General features: G+C 48.7%; 1 protein-coding gene across 1 annotated transcript in view; it reads left to right on the forward strand.

Annotated features, from left to right (window-relative positions):
• Positions 1 to 9593, forward strand: part of Dpep1 (dipeptidase 1) — a 14698-nt gene extending 5105 nt beyond the window's left edge. Inside the window, exons 2-11 of the mRNA XM_005345822.2 lie at positions 4426 to 4583; positions 7210 to 7342; positions 7544 to 7676; positions 7969 to 8119; positions 8293 to 8362; positions 8605 to 8781; positions 8864 to 8948; positions 9024 to 9099; positions 9215 to 9350; positions 9426 to 9593. Of these exons, the coding sequence (XP_005345879.1) occupies positions 4474 to 4583; positions 7210 to 7342; positions 7544 to 7676; positions 7969 to 8119; positions 8293 to 8362; positions 8605 to 8781; positions 8864 to 8948; positions 9024 to 9099; positions 9215 to 9350; positions 9426 to 9593 (1239 nt within the window). The 5' untranslated portion in view covers positions 4426 to 4473. The remainder of the gene's footprint in view (positions 1 to 4425; positions 4584 to 7209; positions 7343 to 7543; positions 7677 to 7968; positions 8120 to 8292; positions 8363 to 8604; positions 8782 to 8863; positions 8949 to 9023; positions 9100 to 9214; positions 9351 to 9425) is intronic.
• Positions 9594 to 12649: the final 3056 nt, after the last annotated feature.

Here is a 12649-nt window from a genome sequence, read left to right on the forward strand (position 1 = left end):
CCGATCTTAAATAAATAAATAAATAAATAAATAAATAAATAAACAAACAAACAAACAAATGAACTCTCCAGAACCAGGACAGCTTTTCTTGTCAGCAGTGGGCTTCTTTTGTTGCATTTAAGCCTAAATTGAGAAAGAGCCCCCACACAGTCCCGCCCAGCAACTTTGCTTTCAACACAAGTAGGAAACAACAGGAATCGGCAGCTGGCCGTGGAATGCTATCAGTGCAATGGAAGAAAGTCCAGAAAACAGGAAAACGGAGGCTGGAGTTCATTCAGTCAACTGAAGGGGACAAAAGAAAATAGTGTTGCTACAGACGGATGTGGTTTTCATAACCAGAGCAGAATGCCAAGGGAAAGAACAAGAAGGCAGTCTTGGGAAGTTGAATATACAATTTCTGAAATCAAACTTGAAGACAAAGAGAGAAAATCACTTAAGGGCATAGAAAAAGAAACACACACATACATACACTCATAGGAAAACCCGAAACAGGGCGGGGCATAGGTAGGTGAACCTCGGTAGATAGGAAGATAGAAAGTTCAAGGCCAGCCTAGACACCACCTCAGAATGAAAAGCAGGGTGTGGGGAGGTAGTTCAGCACATAAAATATTTGCCCCGTAAGCATGAGTGCCTGAGATTGATCCCTGGCACTCATATAAAATGCTGTCTGGGAGAAGCACAGACAGGCGGGTCACTGGAGCTCACGGAGCCAACCTAGTAGAATCAGTAAACCCCAGGTCCCAGTGAGTGACCACGTCTCAAAAACCTCTTCCCGAGGAACAATGCCAAAGGCTGACCTCTGGTTTAGTCTACACAAAGCTAGGGTTTAACTTCACCCACTCCAAAAACAAAACAGTATAACCTGTGGGCTACAATGCTTGCATATATGTGTGTACCTGCACACACACAAGCACACATCCCACAAGTGACAAAGAAGGCTGGGAGGGTCAAATAAGAACAAAATAAGAAAGTAGGGGCAAGCCGGGCGTTGGTGGCGCACGCCTTTAATCCCAGCACTCGGGAGGCAGAGGCAGGCGGATCTCTGTGAGTTCGAGACCAGCCTGGTCTACAGAGCTAGTTCCAGGACAGGCTCCAAAGCCACAGAGAAACCCTGTCTCGAAAAAAACCAAAAAAAAAAAAAAAAAAAAGTAGGGGCAAATAAGAACAAAATGTAACACGTATGTCTGAATAAGTCCATAAAAGGGGCACTAGGAATGTTTCTCAATTGGGAGAGTCCTTTTCTAGCATGCATGAAGCTTTAGGGCTCTATTCCCAGTGCCTCATAAACCAGGTGTACTGGGACACACCTGTAATCCCATGCAAGGCAGTAGGAGGCCAGAAAATCCTAAAGACAAGGTCACCCTCAGTTAACGCGTTGGAGGACACGTGAGACCCTGTCTTTAAAAAAAAAGACTCAAAAGCGTGTCACTAGTTGAGAAAGCACAGAACTGTCAGGCTGAAGAGGTGGCAATGCCCAGAGAAAAAGCACATCTTCTAGAAAGAACTAGAACAATAAATTATTATTATTATTTATGTATCAGCTGATCTGATGTTGTTCCTAGCAACAGTTCAAGTGAGACAGACCGCAGAGCCTTCAGGCTCATGGGGAAATGATTTACGCCCCAGAACTGCACATCCGACAAAACTGTTGACCTGGTGTGAACGCTGAATAGACATAATAATGCAGGCTTGTAAAAGCTCAGAGATGCAGCTCCTCCACACCCGCTGCCAGAGAATGTTGCAAGGGCTTGTCCTAATCAAGTCAGAGGCCAAGCCAAAGAGGAGGAACCATGGAAGTACGGTGATACGTGGAAACCACAGGCTCCCAGCTGCCAGCCAGGAATCCCGGAAGAAGGAAAGTCATGTTGGCGTCTGGAGGAAAGGCGGAGAGCTGGGTGCTGAGGGGAGGCTGCCATATCAGGAGACCATAGACTGTGGGGAGAATGTGGGACAATCAGAAGTTCAGAATAATAGTAGGACAGTTTTTACAGACAAGGTCTTACTCTATAGCCTACACTAGCATCAAATTTGCCATCCTCTTGGCTCAGCCTCCCGGGTATAGTATTACAGATATTTTAGATAGGTGATATAATGTCTAGTTTGATTAAAAAGAACCTCCTCAAAAAAAAAAAAAAAACAAAAAAAAAAAACCTCAGTGGCTCTCAGCATGTGGGTTGAGACCAGAGGTCTCATAACAGATATTCATAAAATAGCAAATTATAGCTATGAAGTATCATCAAAAATAATTTTATGGTTGGGGGTCATCACAGCATGAAGAACTATATTGAATGGTTGTAGCGTTAGGTCGAGAACCACTCTCTAACTTTTTCGACCAATAAGCAGGTTAGCACAATGACCTCAGTTTCAAAGAAGCTGAGGCTGAAATATCTGACCAACTCATACAATTCTGAAGGGACCAACAGTGTAGAAACCCAGGATCTGAACCGGAAGTCCGCGAGGCCACTCCGTTATGTTTTTGTGTTTTCAGCACCGGAAGCTGAACCCTAGCTCTGTATATTCCAGGCAAATGCTGTACCCTGAGCAACATCCCCAGCCCCACTAGGACTTTTATTTTTTATTTATTTATTTTTGGTTTTTTGAGACAGGGTTTCTCTGTAGCTTTGGTGCCTGTCCTGGAACTAGCTCTTGTAAACCAGGCTGGCCTTGAACTCCCAGAGATCCACCTGCCTCTGCCTCCCAAGTGCTGGGATTAAAGGCGCGCACCACCACCGCCCGGCTCCACTAGGACTTTTAAAACAATACAGGGATGACAGGAGAAAATTTAAAAGTAGTTTTTAGCAATCCAGGATGGGTGTGGTGGCATACTTGTATAATCCTGGCACTTGGGTGAGGGGTGCTGGACACTGAGTCCAAGGCCAAGCCAGGCAATCAATGCTTTGATGTCAGCACTCAGGAGGCAGACTTCAGAGGCACTCAGACAGAGACAGAACTCTGAGTTCAAGGCTAGCCTGCTCTACAGAGTGACTTCCAGGATAGCCAGGACTACACAGAGAAACCCTGTCTTAAAAACTAAACAAGAGCAAAAAGAGTTCGGTGCGGGAGTTGGTGACATGAGACCCTGTCTCCACAACAACAGATTTGAACTCACGAGTGGGAAGAAGTACATAGTCAAGGGCCAAGCAGGTCTAAACAGAGGGTTCGGCCCTTTCTGGGGAAGCATCATAGACAAAGAGATGCCCCCAGGTTTGGAGACCCAGGGCTCAGACAGCATTCCCACAGTGGCCCAGGGGAGGGATGCTAGACTCATTCAGTGAGGATGCAGACCTGACCACAGTATTTCAGGAGATTTTACCCAAGAAAGAATTGCAGACAAGAAAAACACCACAAAAGAAAATAAGAACGGAGGACAAAGGCGAACTGTTCCTAAAGGGATGTGGCGGACCAGGGTTTAGGCACTCAGGATTCTGCAAGGTACACAGGGTTATGTAAGACCAGTAAACCAGGAGAGAAAATGCCTCAAAGGAGTGACAGGAAGATGGACACGCCAAGCATAGGGGTTCAAGAAGGGACAATAAAACGAGAAATGTAGCTTTCTCTTGTAGGGGTGTGGTGGGGCATGGCTGTAATCTCAGCCTTAAAACAGGCACAGATCACGGTGCAAGCCCGGGCAACTATGGCAGCTATCAAAGTAGGAGGTGCCCATGCCCTCTTGTCTGCCACGCACTGGTTGGGGGGTAGCATGTGTATGGACACCTAGGATGTCTTGTACCACAAGGTACACGGAGAGTGAGTGGCATTTTTTGCATAGGGTCCTGGTATTAAGGATTCTTGGGACCTCATTGCCAAGAGCCCATAGGAGTTGGGGAGAAGACATAAATACAGCTCTCTCCAATGGTGAGGTACAGTGAAAGCTGCCCCTTGCCCCAGTCTCCCCAGCAACCATTTGAGGGAAAGTGAGGCCCAGGGGCCCAGGCACCTGACAAAGAAATGACCTTTCTTCTCAGGGTCAGGGGGAAAGAAAGCACCAGGTATTGCCTGGAGCTAGGTAGGCACCAGGGGGACCCTTTCTGGATGCTGTAACCCTGGCCGGTCAGAATTTGGGCACTTTCAGTAAACTGAGCCCCAAAGGGCAGGTCTGCATAAAGGTAGCAAGAATAGATGTGCCAGCAAGCTAGATATCAAAGAAACGGTCTTGTACTAGTCTCTTTGGGACTCCTCTCTGGGTCAGGAACCCCAGTATCTTTTAATGCCTCTATCTAGCCAATTCAGCAACAGCCAGTGTGGGATCATCTGTGCTATCTATCCTGAAAGGGAATGGAGTGGTTACTCATTGAACACTGGGAGTTATAAACAGGACTCTCAGTCTTAATTACCTGGACCAAAGGCCTCTGTCCTTTCTCCTGACGGGCACAGCAGCTCCATCTGGCTCTTAGACAGGTTTTTGTTTTTTCCCTCTGTGTATAGGCCAGAACAGAGTTGCCAAGGCAGCTGTGGAAGCAGATCCCTGGGGACATGGCAATGTCGATCATCTGGTGGTTCTGGTCTCTACTGGCCATCTGTGCATCCGACACATTCCGAGAGAAGGCAGAGGAAATCATGAAGACCACACCGGTCATCGATGGGTGAGTGGCTACCTATTGAAGTGCCTGCAAGGGCCAGAAGCTTCCAGACCTCCGCTAGGAAGCTCAGTCCCACCCCCCACTCCCCCTACCCCCCCACCCCCCATACCATGGTTCTTATCTTCTTCTGGCCTTGGCTCTTTGATGGAGAATCTTAGGAGAAGGTTTCAGGAAAAGAGGGCAAGAAAGGAAGGAGGTAGCATCCCAGCACCTGGCTCCCAGGGCTCCCAAAGCTCAGAGTTTGGTTGCATCTGCGAATTCTGAGGTCTCCCAACTCTCTAGTCATATATCTGAGGGAGAGATCCAAGTCCCTACCTGGATCTCAGCTGAAAAGCTGAGGTGTGGGTGGCTTTACCCCAAGAAATGTTGGACCCTGAAGTCCAATCACCGAGGAGGAGTCACCCCAAGAGACCACCCTCACACCACAGTTGATGTAAAAGCAAGAGGATTTAATTAATTCTGTCATGACAGGGTCACTCAGCATTCAAGCCAAGGACCCCGAATAGCTGGTACAGGCTACTTTTAAAGTAAAAAAGCCACAGAAACAAGGGGGGGAAAACATCTGTGAGTCATCCTAACCATATCTGAGGAACTGAGTCAATATTTGTGGGTTATCTTGCCCCAATTTCAATAACTGAGTTCTCTCTGGAGAACATCCACAAGGACACAGGGAGATGGAAAATCCCCAACATGTCTGTATATGCATGTGAAGTTGTTAGGTTCTTGGTTCCCAAGGGAGGGGGAGCACTATTGCAGGGAGGCCTCAGAAATGGCCTCAGAGTTGTCAAAAATGGCTTCAGAGTTATCCTAGAGTTTTACAGAAGGTCCTCTTGAGCATCCTTATGTCTTTCCCCCATCTTGTGCCCAACTGAGAATCAAATGCCTCAGTGCCTCTCTTGTTCCTTTGTGGAGATCACAGTGCATGTGGGGGGTGTCTCGTACATCCAGCTCACACTGCTGGATCCCTCTGACCTTGCTAGAATACTGGAAGACCTTTGCCAGCTCCTTCCCACCCTTTCTTTCCTGGCCGAAGCAAGGCCAGTCTTCTAGCTCTCTCATCTGCCTGCTGCTGCTGGCCAATCTGTCTCTCACTGGGTTCTCGTGGAAGTCTCTACTGGACCTCCTCCCACCAGCACCCTCGATCCCTGAGGCTTAAGGAGCTTTGCACTGCAGTTTGACCTGGCAGAGGTGGCTCTGTTCCCTCGGAAGACAGGAGTCTTGTGGTCCTATTTTGTCTTCCCAAAGAGGGTGGAGGGAGAATGAGGACAAGCATGGCAGGGGGCTCCTGAGGCATCTAGGACTCCATTCAAGTGCTCCACCTCTCCCCAGTACCCACAATGGAGATGAGTTTCTTAGATAGACTGTAAGTGTACTCAGACAAAAGATTAAAGTCCCTTTCCTGGAGCCTACCTAGCCTTGCCTCAGAGAGCTGCCAAGGTTGCCTTGGCTGGCTCATACCCATTCATTTATCCATTCAGTTAGTGTATCGTGACAGATCTGTGCCAAGTGCAAAGGGTGGGGTAAGAGGGATGAGTTCAGTCCAGTTCATTCATGGACATCTTCTGGGTGTGAGTTAACATACAGGAATGTAAGCTTATGTGTCTCTTTGCTGGAGGGTGACTTGGGCACCAGTCCTAGGGAGGGGCACATCCTCTGAGCTTTCCAGAGGAGCTTTCTGGACTGACTAGCTTTGGGGAAGTCATTACTGGGAGCAGATGGAGTCAGGGTGAAGGAGAACTGATAGGCAGGTGACCTGGTACATGGACTCAACAAACCTGAGGCAACTGTCATATAATGTGGGTGTACGTACTTCCCGTTGTAACTCCAGCACTTGGGAGGCTGAGGCTAAAGGGTCTCTCACTGCAGGCTTAAGGCCAAGGCCACACTGGATTTTATGAAACACTCATGTTTCATAACAGAAGGACCCTATTTAAAAACAAAAAACAACTCAGCTGGGCAGTGGTGGCGCACGCCTTTAATCCCAGCACTCGGGAGGCAGAGGCAGGCAGATTTCCTCGAGTTCGAGGCCAGCCTGGTCTACCAAAGGAGTTCCAGGACAGGCTCCAAAGCTACAGAGAATCTCTGTGAGTTCGAGACCAGCCTGGTCTACAAGAGCTAGTTCCAGGACAGGCTCCAAAACCACAGAGAAACCCTGTCTCGAAAAACCAAAAAAAAAAAAAAAAAAGCTACAGAGAAACCCTGTCAGAAAGAAAGAAAGAAAGAAAGAAAGAAAGAAAGAAAGAAAGAAAGAGGGATGGAGGGAGGGAAAGAAGGAAGGAAGGAAGGAAAAAGAAAGAGTCATCTTCCTATAAGGTGCCTGCTCCTGCATTGGTTTCCAGCCCCCCAGTCCCAGGTGATTTTGCAGCATAGCAGGGGTTTACCCTCTCCTTGTGTGGGGGAGGAGGGTAGGTGAGGGGCATAAGAAGCCCGGTCTAGCCATACTCAGCTCATGGCCCCTTGACCAGGAGTGCAATTAAGGAATTTCACCCATGTGCAGGTGTGTTCCATTCAGAGGCCTGCTTGTTAGTCTTAAACTGTAGGATTTTGAGCTGGAGAAGGGCAGTCTGCAAACCAGTTGGTTCTGAATTCCTAATCCACCTTGAACACCCCCGACCCCCGTTCCCTCCAGGCACAACGACTTACCTTGGCAACTCCTGAAGTTGTTCAACAACAGGCTGAATGTCTCAAAGGCCAACTTGAACACACTGACTGAAACGCACACCAACATCCCCAAGCTGAAGGCTGGCTTTGTGGGGGGGCAGGTACATCCTCTGGTCTCCCATTTGTTCTGCACTGGGGTCTCCCCTATATTCCCTGCATGCCTCCTGGGCACCTGGGCCCCAGGCCTTGTCTGAACCAGCCCCCGGGGCTTCTGAAAGGGCAGGAGAACAGACCCATGTATATACTGGGGTGGACTCAGAAATCAGCAGTCTGGGCCATCCACTCTTCCCCTTGGCCCCCAGTTCTGGTCCGCATACTTGCCTTGTGACACCCAAAACAAAGACGCTGTGAAGAGGATATTGGAACAGATGGACGTCATACACCGCATGTGCCAACGATATCCTGAGACCTTCTTGTGTGTCACCAGCAGCTCAGGTAGTGTCCCATCAAGGCACTAACTTCCCCCTGCCAGGCTCGGTCTTTTTTTTTTTTTTTTTTTTTTGGTTTTTTGAGACAGGGTTTCTCTGTGGTTTTGGAGCCTGTCCTGGAACTAGCTCTTGTAGACCAGGCTGGTCTCGAACTCACAGAGATCCGCCTGCCTCTGCCTCCCGAGTGCTGGGATTAAAGGTGTGCGCCACCACCGCCCCGCTCAGGCTCGGTCTTGAGTAGAGGGTGGGACTTTGAATCCTGAATGTTTAGTGCCAACCCTCTCCTTGGTTCTCTGTAGGTATCCGACAGGCTTTTGGAGAGGGGAAGGTGGCCAGTCTGATTGGCGTAGAAGGTGGTCACTTAATCGACAGCAGCCTGGGCGTCCTGCGGGCACTCTACCATCTGGGTATGCGGTATCTGACCCTCACCCACAACTGCAACACACCCTGGTAAGGGGTCCTGCTGTGAAGCCCCTGGGATGTGGTCAGACAAGGAAGCCAAACGTGTGACCTCTGTCGTACCCAGAACTCTCCCGAGCTCCAGGCCAGGCCTTGTCAGCTAGGCAGGTGAGGGCGACATTTCTCTCTGCCCCCTGGAAAAACACACGTGTGTTTCTCTTCAGGGCCGACAACTGGATGGTGGACAAGGGAGATGACGAGGCTGAGAGCGAGGGACTGTCAGTCTTTGGGAAGGTGAGGGGGGAAGTGTCACGCCTCAGTGGACTTTGGTTCCTCCCCAGTCACGTGGAGCTCACAGTCCTTGTTTCCAGGGTTGAGTCTGTTGGCACCCCTGAGCGTTCACATTGCTGAGTCCTGAGTACCCCACAATCTCTAGCCACTAAAGGGTTAATTCACACCTATCTAGCACTGCCTCTCCCATGCCCCAAGTTCCCAGTGTCTGTGAGATGTAACCAATCCTGTCCCCCCTCCCCCAGAGGGTGCTGAAGGAGATGAACCGCCTGGGTGTCATGATTGACTTGTCTCATGTGTCCGTGGCTACCATGAAGGACGCTTTGGAGTATTCCGAGGCCCCGGTCATCTTCAGCCACTCCTCGGCCTATAGCCTGTGTGATCACAGGCGGAACGTACCTGATGACGTGCTCCAGCTGGTGGTAAGGAATTCGAAGAGGGAAGGGGAGCCCCTTGTCTTCTGTGGGTCCTCTCCAACCTTCACCCCCACCCCTCTCTGAGCAGAAGAGCAAAAGGAGTCTGGTGATGGTGAACTTCTACAGTTACTTTGTGTCCTGCTCAAAGGATGCCACCCTGTCCCAAGTGGCTGGTAAGTGGACATGACCACACAGTGACCAAGTGGGGGAGGGCCTCGCTTAAGACCCACACCTGCTACTCCCTACAGACCACCTGGACTACATCAAGAAGGTGGCAGGCGCTGAGGCTGTGGGCCTTGGAGGGGACTACGATGGCGTCACAGAGTAAGAGCGACATCTTGTTTTCTGGTGGAGTTGTGATCCTACTGACGTGTGCTGATGGGACAGGGGAGGGAGAGTGTCCTGTCTGCAATGCCTGGGACTCTTGGTCTTGGTGTAGGCTTCCTGCAGGACTGGAGGATGTTTCCAAGTACCCGGATCTGATAGCGGAGCTTCTGAGGAGGAACTGGACAGAGACGGAAGTCAGAGGTGTACTATCTGAAAACCTGCTGCGGGTCTTCTCCGAAGTGGAGCTGGTGAGAGAAAGGGGCCCTTTGGGTTCCTGCCCTTTGCCCACCCAGGCAGTCTGCCTAACTTGGGTCTGTCTCCAGGCAAGCAATAACATGCAAGTTCCGGAGGAAGAGCCAATCCAACTGGATGAGCTGGGTGGATCCTGCAGGACGGACTATGGCTACTCACAAGCCCCCAGCATCCACCTCCAGATTGGGGCTCTGCTGGCCTTCCTGGTTCCCTTGCTCTTCAGTCTGAATCTCCTGTGACATCCTAAGGACCAGCACCTCTTTCAGTGCTCTCAGAGCTCAGGGAAGACTAGACAAGCCAAGAGCACATGTTGTCCATGCAAAAACACACCCTCTCCCAAACAAGCAGTGTGCTGACCTGGGGACAGTTCAGGACACATGCAAGCAATAAATGCCATGATCCCTTTAAGCGCAGAGTATGTATGTTGTCAGTACCCCAGCCCTGGGAGGGACTTCCAAGCATCTGGAGAGCAGATTTTGAGAATGGTCCCATGTGAACAAGGACACAGGAACAGCTGATTTCTTGGAGGGGAGGTCTAGAAGGAACCCAGATGTCTGCAAAATGTCTCACATGGGCATTGGCTAGTTTAAAAACCCATGGTTTAGGCTCCAGTGGCTACGTCCTCGCAGCACTAACCCATGTACATAACACCCCTACAACATGTACCCATGTGCACCCAGCCATACACATACAAACAGCACTCAAATGCACATATATATTACACATGGGACATGTACTCTGACACCATATGAGAGTCACACATATGGGAAGGGAGCCAGGAGCCTTGGAGAGCAGATCCAGATGGGATGGGTTCCTGAACTCTCCAAGGCTCTCGCTCACCTAACAGCAGGCCTTTCCAGATTCACAGAGACAGAGGTGGTCTCGCAGGACTGCTAGCAAAACAGGGGATCAGGCCTTCCAATGAGGACATTCAAGGATGAGTCTCGTGAATAACCTTGTGAGGGACAGCATGGAGCAGTCCTGCTGAGTGGCCAAGGACGCCTTTCTGGTCTATACTCCTGAGACATTCCTCATGGACACGGGCAAGGACTTGTCGAGAGCCTGTCCCTACCTGCTGAGAGGGACCCGCAAAGGGTGAAGGATATCACTGCCTGAGTGTATGAAGCCCCATGGCCATATGTCTCTGTCCCTTTCAGATCTACCTTCCCTGAAAAAGAGCTGGGTAGACGATAACCACAGGACCATCCACCTGGCTTTAAAGTTTTCACTTTTTGAAATAAGCTCTCGTGTATGGTGGTCCTCCGACTCACTGTGCAGCCATGGGATGATCTTGAACTTCTGAATCTCCTGCCTTCACCTCGCAAGTGCTCCAATTACAGGTATAGACCACCTCACTTGGTTTTTATATAGTGATGAGGATCACATCTGGGACTTGGTGCATGCTAAGCAAACATGCTACCAACTGTCCCCAGCCTCTGGTTGGCTTTTAGAATCCTCCATGTGCCAGGCTACCAAGGAATGCAATGATAGGGGCCTGCCCACACCCAAGTGTGTGGATGTTAGCACAGAACAAGAGTTGGTCGTATCCCTGTGTCTGTCACAACATGTCCCACCAAGCAGCATCCTTCTCAAGTCTGGTCTAAATGCCTTGGGGAACATCTGTGGCTATGTAGGATCAATGCAGAGGGGGAAATGCTTAGTACAGGGTTCTGTGCCCATTATCTGGCTAAAGCTGTGGGAAAGGTCCCCCTGGTGTATTTCCGGTGTATTACACCACATTTTGTCAGCTAGAAAGTAAAGTCACAGAGCTCCTAAAATAATCCTAGAGCCAAGTATAGTGTTACATATTATACATTATATATATATATACTGTAATGTATACATAATATACATTACAAAGTATACAAGTATAGTGTTACAGACCTATAACCCTGGCTCTCAGAGGGCTGAGTCAAGAAGATCGGGAACTTGAGATCAGTCCAGGCTACAGGGAAAGACTCTGATCAGTTCTTGCTGCTTCTGCAATTATCTGAATATATGAATATTTTTAAAAATAAAAAGTTATAATTCTAATTATTATAGTCCAGTATAAGAAATGCATACGGATTAAGAAAATAGGGAGAATACATGGAGTAGGAGGGGTGAGTGCACAATAACACTGACCGTGAACACCAGCAGAAAAGGGCAGGGTTATACAAGTTACACTAGGAGATGTGAGTGTAACCTCCTGCTGTAGAAAGGTTATTTCCACATGAGTAAGCGGGAATATAAAACGTGGGGCTTGGGAGAAGCTGAGAGATGGCTCAACAGTTAAGAGCACTGGCTGCTCTTCCAGAGAATCCCAGCATCTGATCTGTATGACAGCTCACAGCTGTCTCTAACTCCAGTTCAGGGGGATCTCTGGCTCTTTTCTGGCTTCTGCAGACACTGCACTGGCAAAATAACCATACACATAAAATGTTTAAAACTTTTAAGTGGGGGTGGGGTGGAACTTGGTAATGACTTTGAATCCTGACACTCAGGAGCCAGAGGCAGGTGGATCATTGTAAGTTTTGGCCAGGCTGGTTGGTGTAAATAGTGAGTTCCAGGCCTGCGACAGAGTGAGGATTTGTATTGGAAAACATACATACATACATACATACATACATACATACATACATACATACATACATAAATAAATAGTAGAAGTGGGTATGTAAATCAATTAATGGATTGCTTGCCCTGGGATCCATCACCAGTACAGTACAGATCTTACCTGGTGCTGCGTGCTTGTAATTCCACCACTTGGGCGGTAGAAATATGAGGATCATAAGTTCAACAAATTGAATTTTATTTCTCCATGAGGAGCATCATTCTAAACCTTGAAAGAAAGAATGGCATCACTAAATGATATGGAGAATATGTCCACACTATAACAACATCTACTCAAGATAGGCATGGTGGTACAACACCTGTCATCTCAGCAATTAGGAGGCTGAGGCAGGAGAAATCTCTTCGAGATCCAGGCCAGCTGTGACTAGAGAGACCCTGTCTCAAAACAAAATTCACTTCAGGGTCACTCGGTGTTCCGCATTACAAAGTTGATGATGGGGCAAGGACCAAGGCACATTCTAACCATGGGGCCCCAGGCTTCTTGTAATCAACGTGCGTCAAACAAATGGATGGAAATAGAAAACACTATCCTGAGTGAGGTAAGCCAGACCCAAAAAGAGGAACATGGGATGTACTCACTCATATTTAGTTTCTAGCCATAAATAAAGGACAGTGAGCTTATAATTCACGATCCTAGAGAAGCTAAATAAGAAGGTGAATCCAAAGACAAACATATAGGCAT

The sequence above is a fragment of the Microtus ochrogaster genome, chromosome 4 (genome assembly GCF_000317375.1).
Source record: "Microtus ochrogaster isolate Prairie Vole_2 chromosome 4, MicOch1.0, whole genome shotgun sequence".
Lineage (NCBI taxonomy): Eukaryota > Metazoa > Chordata > Mammalia > Rodentia > Cricetidae > Microtus > Microtus ochrogaster.